This window comes from Trichechus manatus, unplaced genomic scaffold (assembly GCF_000243295.1).
Source record: "Trichechus manatus latirostris isolate Lorelei unplaced genomic scaffold, TriManLat1.0 scaffold00087, whole genome shotgun sequence".
Lineage (NCBI taxonomy): Eukaryota > Metazoa > Chordata > Mammalia > Sirenia > Trichechidae > Trichechus > Trichechus manatus.
In genome coordinates this window covers 3,750,896-3,770,121 of record NW_004444023.1, presented here as the reverse complement: position 1 = coordinate 3,770,121, position 19,226 = coordinate 3,750,896, and the positions used below count along the sequence as shown (strand labels likewise).

The window sequence follows — 19,226 nt, the reverse complement described above, 5'->3', positions numbered from 1 at the left end:
CAAAGACCCTCATCCCAAAAGCTCAGTCTCCAAGAACCTCCACTCCCCCTCTTCCCCACCAGCTCCAAATCTGAGCCTCAGTCCACCCAGACCAAGAAACACACCCCGGCCTCGCCCGGCCCAGCAACGTCAGAGAGGCAATAAAATCCAGTGCTGGGCTGCGTTTGTGTGTCTGTCTCTCCGAGCAGGGACGGCGGTCTTGGGAAGAACTGGGGGCCGGAAGCGGAGCGTGCTCGGAGTTGCCGAGATGTGCACTGAGGGAGGGGTCAGGGCATTTGAAGAAGGGGGCTGGGTGTTGGCAGGGTTCGAGGGTGTTCTGGGGAAGAAAAATTAAAAGTGCAGCCTAGACCCAGCCTAGACCCTGAACAAGCCAGACAAAAAACTCTGCCCTCGCCAAGCTTGGGGAAGCATAGTCACATCCACAAAAAATATCATGTCACAGAGTGAAAGACACTGAGGAGATGCCACAGGGTAAGTGATGGTGAGGTTGACCTGAAAACTGAGTGGTCGTGAATGGACTCTCTGGTAAATAGAGCCAGGGAGCGAGCCAGGGGAGGTCTGGGGAACAGCAAGTACAAAGGCCTTGGAGCAGGACTAAGCCCTGTGTGTCTGCGGAGCAATGAGGAGGCCAGTGTGTCTGGGGCTCCATGAGTAAGTGGAGGAATAGGAGGTGAGGGCAGAGAGAACAGGGGTAGACCTTACAGGGCCTGTGGGCAGGCCATGGTGTTCCTGGTTAGTGGGACAAGACAGAAAGGCAGAGAGAGAGGGGGACAGAGACCCAGAGAGAGGGGGACAGAGATCCAGAGAGAGGGGGACAGAGACCCAGAGACAGAGACAGAGACCCAGAGACAGAGAGAGAGGCCCAAAGAGAGAGGGGGACAGGGACACAGAGAGAGAGGAGGACGGAGACCCAGAGAGAGGGGGACAGAGACCAAGATTAGGCTTCTCTTGGCTGTAATAGTTTCTCAGACTTTCCTTGTTTTTGTTGACCTTGACAGCTTTGAGGAGTACTGGTCAGATATTTTGTAGAATGTCTCTCAACTGAGATTTGTCTGGTGTTTTCATCATGATTAGACTCGGGTTATGGACTTGGAGCAGAAGACCACAGTGGGCAAGTGCCATTCCCATCGGATCCTATCAAGGGTGCATATTATCAACGTGACCCATCACTGTTGATGTTGACCTTGATTACCTGAAAGAGGTAGTGTTTGTCAGGTTTCTCCACCGTCAAATGACTCTTTTCCTCCCCCGTCCATACTGGACTCTTTGGAAGGAAGTCACCATGCACAGCTCATGTTTAGGAGTGAGGAGTATCCTTGAGGCTAGAGTATCTCCATAAATTATTTGGAATTCTTCTGCATAGGAGATTTATCTATTCTCAATCTTTTTTTATTTATTCAATTATTTATCATCAGTATAGGCTCATGGATATTTATTTTATACTCTGGGTTATAAACCAATACTATTCAATTTTGTTGCTCATATTATTCCAGCTTTGAGAGCCCTTTTAGTTGCCTCCAGTGTCAAAGGGACGTAGCCCCATCATTGTATTTTTTAAGCACTACCTTACTTTCTAAGGAGCCCTGGTGACGCAGTGGTTAAGCACTCGGCTGCTAACCGAACGGTCAACGGTTTGAACTCAACCTGCAGCTCCGTGGGGGAAAGACCTGGTGATCTGCTTCCATAAAGATTAACCTAGGAAACCCTACGGGGCAGTTCTACTCTGTCACATGTATCTCCATGAGTCGGAATCGACTCAACAGCACACAACTACAACATCTTACTTTCTAAGGAAGCCTGGTGGCACAGCGGTTAAGATCTCAGCTGCTAGCGGAAAGGCTGACAGTTCAAACCCACCCAGCAGCTCCATGGTTGAAAGACCTAGAGATCAGCTCCCATAAAGATTACAGTTTAGGAAGCCATATGGGGCAGTTTGGCTCTGTCACATGGGGTCTCTATGAGTTGGAATCAACTCGACCACACATAAGAACAACCTTACTTTCTACTCTGCACTAAAGAGCAAATTTCAGAGTCTGTTCTCACATCCAGTTTGGTCCTTTCCTTCTTTCTGTCTTTTGAATGATTGTTCACGTTCTTCATGTGTTATATATTACTAATATTCCGGTTTGTTCCCTCTGATTGTTGGTCTTGTTCTCCCCTTCCTGCTTTTTTTTTGGGGGGGTTGTTAATTGCATATTTTTTTAATTCCATGTTTATTTATATTTTAGCCTTTTAACTATACCCGTTTGCATCATTTATTGAGCGGTTGCTCTAAGAATTATAAGGAGCCTTGGCAGCCCAGTGGTTAAAGGCTCAGCTGCAAACCTAACGGTCGGCTGTTCGAACCCACCAGCCGCTCTGAGGAAGAAAGATATGGCAGTTTGCTTCTGTAAATATTACAGCCTTGGAAACCCTATGGGGCAGTTCTACTCTGTCCTATAGGGTCGCTATGAGTCCGAATCGACTCAGTGGCAGTGGGTTTGGTTTTTGATTTGGTCTAAGAATTATAAGATACCACATACACTTTTTACAATCTTTTGAGAGGTAATAATTTTCCACTTCAAGTAAAATGTGGAAATCTTGCAGCTGTATGAGTTCACTACAAAAAATACCCCTCCCCCGATTTCTTTATGCTATAGTTGTCATGTGTTTTGTGGGGTTTATAATGTATAGAGATGTTAAAATTTTCACTTTAAACAGTCAAATGTGTTTTTTTTTTTAGTTAAGAGGTAGACAAAAAAAAATCTCTTACACACATATTCACTACTTCCTGTGTGTCTAGTTTCTTCCCGAAGATCTGAAATTTCAGCTGGTTTCATTTCCCTTTAGCCTGAAAAACTAACTTCCTTAGCATTTCTCGCTGTCAACTAACGCACTTAGTTTTCTTTTTTTGAAAATGTCTTCCTTTTTCCTTCATTCCCAAAGGATATTTTCATTGGATATAGAATTCTGGTCTTTTTGTTGTTTTTTAAATAGTATTTATTGTGTTTAAAGTGAAAGTTTACATAGCAAATTAGTTTCCCATTTAACAATTTCTACATAAGCACTTCTTAGTGACATCATTTACCTTGGTTCAAGCTGTACTTCACCCACATTCGATGCTACCTTTCCCATCAGCAAAAATAACAAGGGTCTACTATCTTGAGAGTGCTTCCTCATGTTCCCTCCCACCCCCTGGTAACCGCCAGTGAGTGCTGGTCTCTGTATATATATATCTATTCTTATCTGCTTATAAAAGTGTGATCATACAATATTTGTCTTTTTGTGATTGATTGATTTCACCCAGCATAATGTCCTCCAGATTCATCCACGTTATAAGATGTTTAGAGAACTCATCATTATTCCTTATAGCTTCATAGTATTCCATTGTTTTTATGTACCACATTTTGTTTATCGGTTCATCTCTTGGTGGGCAATTAAGTTGTTTCCATCTTTTTGCTATTGTGAACAATGTTTTAATGAACATTGGTGTGTGGTTTGATTTTTTTTTCCAGCACTGTAAACACGTTATTACTCTCTCTTCTTTCCTCCACAGTTTCTGATGAGAATTCAATAATCATTCAAATCCCTTGTAAAAAATGGGTTGTTTTCCTCTGGTTGCCCTTAAGACTTTTCCTTTATCTTAGTTTACAACAGTCGGATTACAAAGTACTAGATGTATTAATCCTACTTGGTGTTCTCTGAGCTTCTGTGATTTTGTAGGTTGATGTTTTTCACCAAATTTCTGAAATTTCCACCATTATTTCTTCTAATTTTTTTTATTCCTCATTCTTCCTTTTTGCCTTCTGGACTCTGATCACTCCAATACAATATTGTCCCACAAGTCCCTAAGGACTTAAAAAAATTTTTTTCTGTCCTAGAGAAATAAGAGCCATCACACAAATAGACGTATGCACACCCATGTTCACTGCAGCATTAGTCACAATAGCAAAAAGACAGAAACAATCTAAGTGCCCATCAACAGAAGAATGGATAAGCAAACTATGGTACATACACACAATGGAATACTATGCAAAGATAAAGAACAATGATGAATCTGCGAAGCATCTTACAACATGGATGAATCTGGGGGGTATTAGGCTCAGCTAAATAAGTCAATCACAAAAGGACAAATACTGTATAAGACCACTATTATAAAAACTCAAGAAAAGATTTACACACAGAAAATAAAATCTTTGATGGTTATGAAGAAGGCCGGTGGGAAGGGAAAACCACTAACTAGATAGTAGATAAGCAGTAAATTTGTGAAGGGAAAGACAGTACAACACTATAGGGGAAGTCAGCATAATTTGACCAAGGCAAAGTCACAGAAGCTTCATAGACGCATCCAAACACCCTGAGGGACTGAGTTACTGGGCTGAGGGCTGGGGACTATAGTCTTGGGGGGACATCTAGGTTAATTGGCCTAACAGAATTCATAAAGAAAATATTCTACATCTGACTTTGGTGAGTAGCATCTGGGGTCTTAAAAGCTTGGGAGTTGCCATCTAAGATACATCTACTGATCCCATCCTGTCCTGGAGCAAAGGAGAATGATGAAAACCAAAGACACAAGGGAAATATTAATCCAAAGGACTAATGGACCACAAGTACCACAGCCTCCACCATCTTGAGACAAAAACAACTAGATGGTGCCCAGATACCACCACCGACCATTCTGACAGGGATCACAATAGAGGGTCCTGGACAGAATGGGAGAAAAATGTAGACCAAAATTCAAATTCACACACACAAAAGAAGACCAGACTTAACTGGTCTGACAGAGACTAGAGGAACCCTGAGACTATGCCACCTGGATACCCTTTAACTAAGAACTGCAGCCACTCCCAAAGTTCACATTTTAGCCAAAGATTAGACAGATCTATAAAACAAACAATAACACACGTGAGGAACGTGCTTCTTAGTTCAGTCATGTACACGAGATCAAATGGGCAACACCCGCCCAAAAGCAAAGACAAGAAGACAGGAAGGGAGAGGAAAACCGGAAAAAGGCAACTAGGAAACACGCGGTGGAGGAGGGGAGAGTGATGACCGTCTTCTTTCTGGTTAGTAGCCAAGTGTTTAACCACTACACCACCAGGGCTCCTTTGATAGGTATAATAGCTATTTTTAAAACCTCATTTTCTACCATATGCAAAAACTAATTAAAAATGGATCAAAGACCTAAATACAAAAACAAAAACTATAAACATCACAGAAGAAAAATTAGGGTCAACACTAGAGGCCCTAATACACAGCATTAACAGGATACAAACCATAACTAACTATACACAAACACCAGAAGATATGCTAGGTAACTGGACTCTTCTAAAAATTAGACACTTATGCTCATCAAAAGACTTCACCAAAAGAGTAAAAAGAGAACCTACAGACTGGGAAAAAAAAATTTGCCTTTTACAAATCTGACAAAGATCTAAGCTCTAAAGTTTACAGGAAAATCCGACACCTCTACAACAAAAAGACAAGTAATCCAATTAAAAAATAGGCAAAGGATGTGAACAGACACTTCACCAAAGAAGACATTCAAGTGGTTAACAGATACGTGAGGAAATGCTCTCGATCATTAGCCATTAGAGAAATGCAAATCAAAACCACAATGAGGTACCATCTCACCCCCAACGTTACTGGCAGGAATCAAAAGAAAAAAAAAAAGAAAAGAAAATAACAAAGGTCGGAGAGGCTGCAGGGAGATTGGAACTCTTATGCACTGCTGGTGGTAATGCAAAATGGCACAACCATTTTGGAAAACGATATGGCATTTCCTTAAATACCTAGAAATAGAAATACCATATGATCCAGCAATCCCACTCCTAGGAATATATCCTAGAGAAATAAGAGCCGTCACACAAATAGACATATGCACGTCCATGTTCATTGCAGCACTGTTCACAGTAGCAAAAACATGGAAACAACCTAGATGCCCATCAACAGATGAATGGATAAACAAACTATGGTACCTACACACAATGGAATACTACGCAAAGATAAAGAACAATGATGAATCTGCGAAGCATCTTACAACATGGATGAATCTGGGGCGTATTAGGCTGAGCTAAATAAGTCAATCACAAAAGGACAAATACTGTATGAGACCACTATTATAAAACATGAAAAGGATTACACAGAAAAAGAAACAATCTTTGATGGTCACGAGGGAGGGAAGGGGTGGGAGAGAAAAACACTAAATAGACAACAGATAAGTAGTAACTTCGGTGAAGTGTAAGACAGTACACAGTACTGGGGAAGCCAGCACAACTTGTATAAGGCAAGGCTATGGAAGCTCATAGATACATCCAGACTCCCTGAGGGACTGAATTATTGGGCTGAGAGTTGTGGTGACCATAGTCTCGGGAATATCTAGCTCAACTGGCATAACATAATTTATAAAGGAAATGTTCTACCTTCTACTTTGGTGAGTAGTGTCTGGGGTCTTAAAAGCTTGTGAGTGGCCATCAAAGATACTCCACTGATCTCACCCGTCTGGAGCAAGAGAGAATGAAGAAAACCAAAGACACAAGGGAAAGATTAGTCCAGAGGACTAACGAACCACAACTACCACAGCCTCCACCAGACTGAGTCCAGCACAACTAGATGGTGCCCAGCGATCACCACGGACTGCTCTGACAGGGATCACAATAGGAGGTCCTGGGCAGAGCTGGACAAAAATATAGAACAAAATTCTAACTCCCAAAAAAAAAAAAAAAAAAAAGACCAGACTTACTGGTCTGACAGAGACTGGGGAAACCCCGAGAACATAGCTCCCGGACACCCTTATAGCCAAAGATTAGAAGGCCCATACAACAAAATGAGACTAAATGGGCACACCAGCCTAGGGTCAAAGATGAGAAGGCAGGAGGGGACAGGAAAGCTGGTAATCAGGAATCCAAGGTCAAGAAAGGGAGAGTGTTGACAAGTCATGGTGTTGCCAACCAATGTCACAAAACTATGTGTGTTAGTTGTTTAATGAGAAACTAGGTTGCTCTGTAAACCTTCATCTAAAGTGCAATAAAAATAAAAATAAAAAACCTCATTTTCTTATTCCAACGTATGGGCCATGTCAGTGTTGATCTGAGTTGATTTTCTTTTCTCTTGAGAATGGATCTTATTTTCCTTGTTGTTTCTATATTGAGGCGGGAGAGAGATGTGGCAGTCTACTTCTGTAAAGATTCATAGCTCTGGAAACCCTATAGGGCAGTTCTACTCTGTCCTGTACGGTTGCTATGAGTTGGAATTGACTCAATGGCAGTGAGATTTTCTTTATTGAGTAATTTTAGGTTGTATCTTAGATACACTGTAGAAGTTCTGGAGTCTGTTATATTCCTCTAGATTACTGATTTTTTTTTTTCTTTCTAAGTAGCTCAATAACTTGGCTGAACTCAAACTGTAACCTCTGTAGACTCTGTCTCTCCTGCGGAATTTGTAACTCAAATTTTAGTTTAATTCTTTTAGACTTGGCTGGGCTTCTTGGAGTTTGCCCCATGCAAGCATGGTTTAAGGTCATCTTTCTTGACCGCTGTATGGGAAATGAAGAAACCTTGCAGCTGTATAGGTACATTTAACCTACAAATTTAATACAAAATATTTAGAGAGCCCTCATGGTGTAGTGGTTAAAGCACTTGACTGCTAACTGACAGATTAGCAGTTGGAACCCACCAGCCGCTCCACAGGAGAAAGATGTGGCAGTCGGCTTCCATAAAGATTTACAGCCTTGGAAACCCTATGGGGCAGTTCTACTCTGTCCTATAGGGTCACTGACGGCAATGGTTTTTTTGGTTTACAAAATATTTGGGGTACCCTCTCTCTGGCTCTCTCTTTTCCACGATTTACCTCCTCACTTTCCTGCTGCTGTGTTTGCCAAGAATCCTGTGTTCTGCTTCTTCAAGCTAGGAAGACTGCGGCTTTTCCCCGGGTGTTTTAGCTGCCCTTTATGGCGTAGATTAGAATCTGCCCACAGGGAAAAGCTGTTAAAAAAGAAAAACTCATCCAATGCCTTTTCTTTCTTGCAAGTGTCATTTTCGTCCAGTTTCAGCCTGACTTTGGTCCTTTTCAGTAGCTTCAGGTAATTGTTTTATATTTTACCCAGAGTTTAGAGTTGTTATGTATGGTAGGGAATTTGAATCCAAGTGTCTTCAAGTTTTGACTTATGGTAATATACTGCCTCCTAGTGGCTGGAGGGAGCCCTGGTGGTCCAGTGGTTAAGCCCTAGGCTGCTAACTGAAAGGTGGGAAGCTGGAACCCACCAGTGGCTCCACAGGAGAAAGATGTGTTAGTCTGTTTCCGTAAAGATTGCAGCCTTGCAAACCCTATGGGGCAGTTCTACTCTGTCCAGTTGATCACTATGAGTTGGAATCAAATCAATGGCAACAGGTTTTGGGTAGAACTGTAAATCTCTGGGAGCTGGATGTTTAAAAACATTTTTTGGTGTTTTTATGAAGGCAATACACACACAACTTGTACAGAACCACTTATGAGAGAAAGCTGCCCAGCAGCCTGTCACCCTTAGTGTCTTTCTCCCAGAATTGTGCTTGTTTTAATGTTTTGCACATTTTATTTATTTTGAAATATTGCATCTCCGTGATCAGTTCTGGCTGATTTTCAGAAGATGATCAGGCCTTTCTTCCTAGTCTGTCTCAGTCTGGAAGCTCCACTGAAAGCTGTTCGGCATCACAGCGACGCACAAGCCTCCACTGAGAGACAGAGGGTGACTGGCAGGAATCGAACCCAGGTCTCCCTCATGGAAGGGATGAATTCTACCACTGAACCATCACTGCCCCTTTTGCTTTAGTGTTGCTGGGCGCCGTCGAGTTGATTCTGACTGCTGCTGTGATCATTCATGTACAAGTGTTTGTGTGGACATACGTTTTCCTTTCTCTTGGGTATATACCTAGGAGCAGAATTGCTGGGCTGATTTTTAAAAGAGAAATAGAAATCTGCTTTTTCACATGAAATCTCCCCTTACTCCTGCTTTTTTTCTTTTTTTAAATAATATTTTATTGTGTTTTTGGTAGGTTTACACAGCAGTTTAGGTTCCCATTCAACAATTTCTACACAGGTTGTTCAGTGACATTGGTTATATTTTTCACAGTGCATGAACATTCTCATTATTTCCATTCTGGTTGTTCCATTTCCCTTAATCTGGTTTCCCTACCCCCCTCACACTCTCATCTTTGTTTTAAAGTAATTGTTGACTGTTTGGTTTCATATAAACCAAACCAAACCTATTGCCGTTGAGTTGATTCCGACTTGTAGCGACCCTATGGGACAGAGTAGACCTGCCTCATAGGGTTTCCAAGGAGTGGCTGGTGGATTCAAACTGCTGATCTTTTGGTTAGCAGCTGAACATTTAACTACTGTGCCGCCAAAGGTCCTTGGTTTCATATAGGTGATTTTTATAAAAGAGCCCAGTACTAATGGGTGATATTATTTTTTGAGCCGATTTGCTATTTAGCTACAAGGTGACCTCAGGGGTTACTTTTGGTTCAAGGTTTAGAGTATTTCAGAGCAATAATCTCAGGGAGTCCTCCAGTCTCAACCAGTCCAGTAGGTCTGGTTTGGTTTTTTCTTAGGAATTTGAGGTTCTGGTCTACATTTTTCTCCTATTCTATCAGGGTCCATCTATTGTGGTCCTGATTAGAACGGTCAGTAGTGGTAGCTGGGCACCATCTAGTGCTTCTGGTCTCAGCGTAGATGACGTCTCAGGGTTCATGTAGACTATCTGTCCTGTAGACTAGTTTCTTCTTTTGAGTCTTTGTGATCCTTGCTTTTTGTGTTGTAAAAATTTATTTTTAATTCCCAAACAGTGAAGTTCTCTCTTTTTGGTATACAGTTCTAGGAATTTTGACAACTGCAATCTTTTAACCTACTATAATCAGGATACAGAGCAGTAACTTCTCAACCCTCCTCCAAATTCTCTCTTGCTACCGCCCCTTTGTTGTCAATCCCTCCCTCAATCCTGGCAAAGACAGATTTGCTCTCCATCCCTATTGTTTTGATTTTCCAGAATAAATCTCTCCATTTTAAAATCTTAACAAATGATTCCCATTTTTTCAAAGGACTGTTTGTGGGCCTCTTGCAGGCGGAGCCACCAGCAGGCACACTCTGCCCCAGATAAGCCCACGGCACCTGCTTCTGGGCTGTAAACTTTAGACCAGTGTTTTGGGAACCTCTGCTCGGAAAGACAAGATTTGGCTCACTTCCTGTTTCTTCCTTCTCCTGACACAGCTCAAGCCACAGTGTGACTTTTGCTTCCTCTCCAGGTTACCTTTGCAACCTTAAATGGCAGACACAAACAAACCTCTGTTTCTCTGATGACTTTCAGCAACAACCTTGGCCCCTCTTCCTTCTCCTCCCCCACCACAGGAAGGACATTTCAAGTGGTCAGTGAATGGAGGCATGGGATTTAGGTTCTTTGTGGAAATCAAAAGTGCCAATTGGAAATTCTTACTTGGGGTAGGGGTGGTTTGTGCCACTGATGAACTGAACAGAATTGCGGCTCTTGGGGGCACTGAGAGGGAAAACTGGAGTGATACGGGTGGTTGCTGAGGGGTCTTCAGAAAGATGTGGATTAGGGTGTTTCCAGGAGGAGGGAACGATTTGAGGCACTCTTGGTTTAAAGGGATGGATGGGGCTTGCTGGGGTGCGTAAGTCTGTGGGCTGATAGTGAAGAGGATATCTCAGGAAGGAGAGTACACAGGGTGGGGAGGGCAGGACTGGGTCTAGAGGGTCTCTGAAGGCATCTGGCCTCTGGATGAACTTGTCGTCTGTCACACCTTGAGCAGTGTGACTTTGGGCATGTTGTGCCTTCTCAGCCTCTGTGGCCTGTTCTGTGAAATGGGTCCCAGCACCCCTCTCCCCAGGCTGTGGTGGTGATTCAACAGGACCTTAGACTGACAGGCCCAGGAACGGGGACAGTTTCCAGGTGCTGGGGCCTAGGAGTGGGGTGTGAGGGCTCTGGGGGACAAAAAAGGTTCTAGAAGGTTTTAGGGTACAAACACTGGGTCTTGTGGGGGGCTTTCTGGGGTGCAAGGATGATACCACCTAGTCTTCTGCCTAAAACCTTTCACTGAAGCCAGAGTCTGTGCCCCATCCTTCAATGGACATGAGCTTGACCAAATCTGCGGTCAAGTTCACTCCACTCCTGGTGCGTGTGGGCATTCGATGAGATGGCCATTGACTGAAATGGAAAGATGGAGTCTGTTCACTGCCCGGAACAGTATGTGCGCTGGGGTCTCACTTTGGTTGAAAAAAATAACTCTCATGTGGGCATGCAAAGAAAGACAGGAAGTACAGACCTGGGACTCAGCGGGTGATCTCCTGAAAGTAGAAACGTCAGGACTTTATTTTTTAAATCTGTGCTTGACTGTGTGTTCTAGTTTTCCACACTGCCCACATATTGCTTATGTAATAAAACTATTGAAACAAAACTTTTCAAGGACTGCCCTTTGTACTCCGAATAAAGTCCGAGCTCCAAGGGGTCTCCCTTCTGACCTTTCTCGCTTGCTCTGCTGCTCAAACCTGCCAAGCACTTCAGGCGCCCAGGCTTTTGCACTTGTGGTTTCCTCCTCCCTTTCACTCTCTAGCAGTCCTGCGTGTGGGAGGGGTGCTGACCGCCTATTTCCTGTGTGTATCTCATCACATTTTACTCCCGGAGTATCAGAGTATCGCGCTGGACACGCACATGATTTAAGGCTGGCATAACTCTGGGGGAACCCCGACACTGCGAGAGGATTTCTGTTTAAGCTATTACAGTGGCGCCCCCATGCGGTCCCGGCTGAGACTTCGACTCTGGCCCACTCGACCAATGTTAACGCGGTGCTTTGCGTTCAATTCAGGTTTTGCTCTTCATGTGACACCACATTAATAGTTTTTGCCTACCCTTTCCAACAAGTGACTCCATCTTGCACGCAGCTGGCGTGCAAAGCTCGCTTGCCTGCTGAGACCCCGAGAGCCCGCTGCCAAAGAAGGCGCCACACGTCGGTCGAGTCCAAGCGCCTTTATTCGTTCTCCCACCGCCCAGCATCTCAGGCCTGCATCACCGGCCGCGACTTCTCGGCCTGCAGTTTCACTCCAGATCCCGCGAAGCCCGTGCCGCCCTGCGGAGGAGGGGAGAAGACTGGTGGAGGCGGGACCAAGGCCCCAAGTGGTGGGGAGGGGGTCCTAAACCAGGCAAGGCGAAGGGGGCGGGGCAACGAGCCAACAGGGGCCTGGAGCAAAGGGGCGGGGCCCAGAGAGAAGCGGGTCCTCGGGGAGGATGGGGCAACGGTGGGGGCTGCCCCATAAAGGGGAAGCGCAAGGCCTCAGAGAGGGGCAGTGGGGGTGGCGTCCCGGGGAGGGAGGGCAGGTGGGTGAAGCCTCAGGAAGGGTTGAAGAGGTGGTCCCAGGAGGGGCGGGGCGGAGAGGGAGGTGGGGTCAAGGAGGGGGCGGGCAGGAGGGCGGGGCCCCGGAGAGGGAAAGGAGTGAGAGCGGGATAGGGAGGGGCAGAGCAGTGGTAGGGTGGGTGGGAGAAGTGAAGGATGGGGGCACCCACTCACCCGCTGCAGCACGATGATGTCGTGGTCCGTGAGCTTCTCCCCGTTCACCGGATCCACCATGTCCTTCCGAATCAACTTCTCCACGCACTCAACGGTGACCACGGCCCCACTGGGGTACAAGGTAGGGCTGCTGCTGGTCAGAGGCTAGTCCTGGAGAGCCACCCCCCCACCCGCCCTGTGGTGCCGCTCATCGTCCCCCTCCCCAGGGGACTCACGAGGGCCGCAGCACGGCGCAGGGCGTGGCGTTGCTTAAGCTGTCGCGGGTCACTGCGCACACGTAGCGCTCGCTGCGCGTGATGAGCCCCACACGGTCCACCGAGCTGTCGAGCGGCGTGAAGCGGACCGGCGTCAGGTCCGACATGCGCAGCGGCTTCCCAGACATGGGGCAGGTCACGGTGCGGGACTGCGGGGAGGGTAAGCGGCAGGAGAGGCAGGGTCAGCGTGCAGAGCCGGTGCCAGAGGAGGGGGCCCTCGGGACTCTGGGGGACCGCGGCCACTCCGAGCTGTCATGCCCTCCCCTGCAAGGTGGGCGCGGACCGCTGGGGGGGCTCACCGGCTTCTCCAGCTTGGTGGCCTTAGCCTCGGGCGTCAGCGACGGGATCCAGAAGCTGGGCAGTGCCTTGTCCTTGTCCTTGCTTGCCGGGCCCGCGCTGGGTCCAGGCTGGGCATCATCTACCGGGGCGGTGGAGAGGGGCTCGGAGGCCGCACAAGGAAGGCACCAGACCCCGTTCAGCCTCCCACCGCACTTCCGCTCTCTGCTCACCTGGGCCATTCCCAGAGGAAGCGGCCTTGGGAGTGAAGGGGTTGAGGGGTCGGCTAACGATGGCCGCCTCCTTCTCCAGGAAGCCGCGCACCTGGTCCTGCGCTGCTGCCCGCTGCAGCTCTTTCTGCTCCTCTCGCCTGGCGCCCCGCTGCTTCTCATAGGCCTGCGGGGCAGGGCGGGAGGGGTGAGGCTAGGCCATGCTGGTGTAGAGGGGGGTTCTCCCATTTCACAGGGGGTAAACTGAGGCCTGCACAAAGGATACTCCTGGCAGAGCCCTGTTTGGTAAAGCTTGGTGGTTGCCTGGGTGTGAATCTTTACCAGACAGCAGATGCAATACACCGGGTAAACATGTAACTGCTTAACTGAAAGGTTGGAGGTTCAAGTCCACCCAGAGGTTCCTAAGACATACCTGGCTATCTGCTTCTGAAAAATAAGCCATTGAAAACCCTATGGAGCGCAGTTCTACTCTGACACATACGGGGTCACCATGAGTCAGTAGACTTGATGGCAATTTTTTTTTAAACATTTTTCTATGGTGGGGATCCACCACCATTACTCGTTACTTTTGTCTTCTCATACTACAGGACACTTAGGTAATTTCCAGTTTAGCTGCCTTGGGACTTGGTGGGTTATTTATTCCTTGGAAGCAGAGTGGTCGCCAGCTTGGCTGGAGCCAGAACGTTAAGACTCAAACCCCACTTCTGACACTGGTTTGTTTTGTGGCCTCCAATGAGCACCATGACCTCCCCTGGCCTCAGTTTCTTCATCTGTAAAACGGGCTAACAATGGCACCTTCCTCAGAGGTTCATGAGAAAGGTTACAAAAGATGATTTTTTAAAAGCACTCAGATACTTGCCTGGCACATACTAAGTGCTCAATAAATGTGACCTATAAGCCATATTGACTGTATTTATTAGACAGTGTCACCTACCAGACCCTGTTCTGGCACGGGGTGGCAGACCCTGTCCCTGCCCTGGTGGGGCTCAAGTTTCAGTGGAATAATGAGATGTTAATGTTGACAGGTCCCTGAGTGGTACAAATGTTTAACGTGCTCGGCTGCCAAATGAAACGTTGGAGGTTCAAATCCATCCAGAGGTGCCTTGGAAGAAAGGCCTGACAATCTACTTCTGAAAACTCAGCCACTGACAACCCTACGGAGCATAGTTTTACTCTGACAAACATGAGGTTGCCATGAGTCGGAGTCAACTCGATGGCAACTGGTTTAATGCTGAGGGAGGACAGGCCAAGTGTGAGGGTGAGATTTGATAACGCACAGCCCATGCTCAGCCCTGCCTGGCAGACAGCAGATGCCAAGGCAGTACCAGCAGCTCTTGGGATTGCCCCAGGCCACCCAGCTGAGAGAGAATGTAACACTGATGATGACGTGCTTGGGAGGGCCCCAACGTGGTCCCAATGATGAGGGAGCACCCTTAGAAGTGCCTAGCATGCCCTGGGCTCAGGGAGCACCTCTGTTCACATCCCCCCCAGACCCATCAGAGGATCAGAAAGGGGCAGCCACTTACTCAAGGTCACACAACGTAAGAGAAGATGGTAATTACTGTTTGTTCGCTGAGCTCGAGGGGCTGGGAACACCAAGGGACAGTCCAGAGGTGGCCCGGGGTGACCTGGACTCAGTATGACTTGAGGTCGATCAGGTGCCTGCTGTGTGCCAGCTGCTCTAGGAAAGCACTGCTCGGAAGCCTCTGAGAACCCCATTCCCATTTTTCAGGGGAAAGAGCTGTGTCTTAGAGTCAGAGAGCCTCTGGCCTAAGGCCACAAGGTGGGAGACCCTCTTAATGCTCATTTATTGGGGCCTCCCCCTTACCCTCCCACCCGCCCCAGGGAAGAGGAAGTGAGGTGGCCAGCAAAGGGCCTGAGGTAGCCTGGAGGGAAGCCAGAGGTAGGGGTGCTATCAAGAGTACTTTCCCTGCAATGTGTGGTTAACTGCCTCCATGAACAACTGCCTCCTTTGCCATGAGACCAGAAGAACTGGATGGTGCCCAGCTTCCATTATTGAACATTTTGATCAAAAATTCTATAGAAAAATGTTGATCAAAAGATGTGGGGGAATACAGAACAGAATTTCTATTTCTAATAGAATTCAGACTTTCTAGAGTCATGGAGGCTATAAGAACCCCCACAATTACTGCCCTGAGAGAATCATTAAACCTTAAACCAAAAATATCTTCTGAAGTCTTTTTTAAACCAAACAACAGTTAAGCTTAACTACTAAAGAATGTCTGTCTTGAACAATGTACTTTTTAAAGAACTATCTATATGGAGCCCTAGTGGTGCAGTGGTTAAGAGCTTGGCTGCTAATCAAAAAGGTTGGCAGTTTGAATCCACCAGCTACTACTTGGAAACCCTATGGGGCAGTTCTACTCTGTCCTATAAGATCGCTATGAGTTTGAATCTACTTGATGGCAATGGTTTGGTTTGACATAGGATCAAACAGACAACAGCAACTTGAAAGAATAGATAGGAAGCTTAGGGGATATGTTAATAGGGGAGGAACAACTAGGAAAAGGAGGGTGAGAATGGTTGCACAACTTGAAGAGTGTAATCAATGTCACCGAATTGTACAGGGAGAAACTGCTGAGTTGGTGAATGTTCTGTAATATATATTCTCAACAACAACAAAAAAGTCAGGCAGGGGTTCCAGTACTTTCCAGGATTAACTCATTCTATCCTCACAATGCTTTTTGAATTGTGTCCCCCAAAAATACATGTTGTAAATCCTAACCTCTATGTCTGTGGTTATAATCCCATTTGGGAATGGGCTGTCTTTGTTACGTTAAGGAGACAGGAATAGTATAGGGTGTACCTTGACTCCATCTCTTCTGAGATATGAAAGAGATTCAACAAGCAAGCTAGGAAGCAGAGATGGGGGAAGAGAGATGCCAAGCCACATGAAGATCGCCCAGGAGCAGAAGCTCAAGGAGACGAGGACCTTCCGCCAGAGCCGACAGAGACAGAAAGCCTTCCCCTAGAGCCGGTGCCCCGAATTCAGACTTCTGGCCTCCTTCACTGTGAGAAAATACATCTCTATTTGTTAAATCCACCCATTTGTGGTATTTCCGTTACAGCAGCACTAGATAACTAAGACAGAATTTGGTGACCTGAGAGGTGACATCACATGGGCACAAGGCTGGGCTGGCCCCAGAGCCCATGCTGTCAGCCACCAGGCCGTGCGGGGGACACACGTGAGCCACAAGCTCAAGGCAAAAAGCTCAAGAAGAATAAGCCCCTCAGTGTTTGCTGAGCTCCAGAACCAGGGAGGAGGGGGAGGGGGCAGACTGCAATTCGAACGTGGTGATGAGCATGGTCCCTCTTGTGTAGGAAATGAGTTTCCCACAGAAGACAGTGCCTGGCATGGAGCAACCACCGTGTGGCTTCTTATCTGCGAGCATTCCCCATGCATCCTATAACTTGCTCCTGTCAGGTACATTTTAAGGTGCCCTGGTGGCACAATGGTTAAGTGCTCGGCTGCTAACTGAAACGTCGGCAGTTCAGACATACCCAGCGGCTCCAGAGGAGAAAGATGTAGCCATCTGCTTTCGTAGATTTGCAGCCTACAAAACCCTATGGGGCAGTTCTACTCTGTCACGTGGGGTTGCTATGAGTCAGAAATCAACTTGACCGCCGCTAACAATAACAGGCCTGTTTTACATATGAGGAAACCGAGGCCTAGAGAGATGAGGTGTTATCCATCAATTTAACAAGCATTTACCAAAGGCCTTGGGCCATGAAGGTAGGCGAGAGAGAGACTTGCTCCCTGCCCTGTGGCCCGCAGTGTAGAGGGGGATGGGCATATGTCACATGGTCACATGTAGAGTCACAACTGTGACCTGTGCTAACAGACGAGGTGCCGGGTGACGAGGGCTGGCTCTGGGGACCCTGGATTGGCAGGTGGCCAGAGGAGGCCATGCCTGGGCTGAACTCTGGAGAGGAGTATGTACCTAGGACAAGTGGGAGGAACGGTATACCAGGCAGAAGGAACAGCACAAGTGAAGGCCCAAAACGGAAAAAAGAGCATGGATTGGAGGGCCCAGAGTTACTGGGCTTGTGAGTTCAAAATCAAAACCACCAGCCCACGCCCATGCCCCCTTCACCTCCTCCCCGTCACCTTCATCTGCCGGGCGATCTCCTTCTTCTGGTGAAGGATGTACTCCAGGATGGCCTCACGCTCATACAGGTAGCCGTCCGGGCTGCAGACAAGAGGGTGGGAGGTGAGGAAACACAGGCCCAGCCCGGGCCACATAGACATGGGTTAATAGTCACAGGCTAGACATCAGCTCCTTGCACTGGGCACCTGCTGCGCATCTTACAGGTAACATCTCACTGAACATTCAACTCAGCTCTCGGAGGTGAATTCTTGTGCTAGGGACACACTGTTTTAACAAATATAGCTTTGTAGTATGATCCAACGTTTTGTAGGGAAAGTCAGTAAAGGGTTAATTCAGCAGGTTGTCCAAACCCTGTGCAATCCAAAGAAAGGTCTGGCCCTTGCTCTGCTCCTGGGAGGTAACCTCTAGACCCTACCTGGGGCTTTGAGCCATGCCAGGTAGTCTATGCTAACAATGGGATTTATGCTGGGCGCCCTGGGCCACATGCTATCAGCTTGATCTCCAGAGGGGCTGGAGACTAAGGTCATCTACATGACCAACCCCCAATAAAAACCCAGGCTCAAGTGAGCTTTCCTGGTTGGCAATACTCTATGCGTGCTGTTACACGTTGCTGGGAGAAATAAGCTCTGTCCGCATAACTCCATGGGCAGAGGACAACTGGAAGTTTGTGTCTGGTCTCTCCTAGACTGTACCCTACGAATCTTTTACCTTTGGTGGTTTTAATCTGAATTTTTCATGATAATAGGAGCCCTGGTGGTGCAGTGGTTAAAGCTCTTGGCTGTTAACTGAAAGGTTGGCGATTCCAACCCACCAACAGCTCCGTGGGATAAAGATGTGGCACTCAGCTTCTGTAAAGGTTACAGCCTTGGCGAAATAAAGAAATAAAAGACTGGTATAAACTTAGAAAAATAGGGGTAAATATTAAGGGAACCACAAAGGAAACTAACAATCCTACAAGTCAAAATAAAAAACCAGAAAAATATAAAGACTCAGCAAACACAAAATCAACAACAATGAAAAAGATGAAAAGAAAATACAGGAAGAAAAATGACTCAGCACAGAAAATTAAGTGGAAGAAAGAAACTGTGAACACACAAAAAAAGACATCAAAACGACGCTGAATGTAAATGGACTAAATGCACCAATAAAGAGACAGAGAGTGGCAGACTGGATAAAAAAACACGATCCGTCTATATGCTGCCTGCAAGAGGCACATCTTAGACTTAAAGACACAAAAAAACTAAAATTCAAAGGACAGAAAAAAACATATCAAGCAAACAACACTAAAAAAAGAGCAGGAGTGGCAATATTAATCTCTGACAAAATAGACTTTAAAGTAAAATCCACCACAAAGGATAAGGAAGGACAACAAAGAGTCAATAAACCAGGAGGACATAACTATAATAAATATTTACGTACCCAACGACAGGACTCCAAAATACATAAGACAAACTCTAACAACACGAAAAAGAGAGATACACAGCTCCACAATAGTAGTAGGAGACTTCAACACACCACTTTCAGTGAAGGACAGAACATCCAGGAAGAAGCTCAGCAAAGACGTGGAAGAGCTAAATGCTACAATCAACCAGCTTGATCTCACAGACATATACCAAACACTCCACCCAACAGGAGCCAAGTATACTTTCTTTTCCAACGCACATGGAACATTCTCCAGAACAGACCACATATTAGGCCATAAAGCAAGCCTTAACAAAATCCAAAGCATTGAAAGATTACAAAGCATCTTTTCTGACCATGAAGCCATAAAAGTAGAAATCAACAAAGAAAAAGCAAGGAAAAAAA

At 46.4% G+C, this 19,226-nt stretch overlaps 1 protein-coding gene across 1 annotated transcript in view; it reads right to left on the bottom strand.

Annotated features, from left to right (window-relative positions):
• Positions 1-11,983: 11,983 nt before the first annotated feature.
• NOSIP (nitric oxide synthase interacting protein) overlaps positions 11,984-19,226 on the bottom strand; it is a 15,607-nt gene continuing 8,364 nt past the window's right edge. Inside the window, exons 4-9 of the mRNA XM_004381647.1 lie at positions 17,420-17,501; positions 13,294-13,456; positions 13,084-13,202; positions 12,746-12,933; positions 12,531-12,639; positions 11,984-12,092 (exon numbers count right to left, since the gene is read on the bottom strand). Coding sequence (XP_004381704.1) covers positions 12,021-12,092; positions 12,531-12,639; positions 12,746-12,933; positions 13,084-13,202; positions 13,294-13,456; positions 17,420-17,501 — 733 coding nt within the window. The 3' untranslated portion in view covers positions 11,984-12,020. The remainder of the gene's footprint in view (positions 12,093-12,530; positions 12,640-12,745; positions 12,934-13,083; positions 13,203-13,293; positions 13,457-17,419; positions 17,502-19,226) is intronic.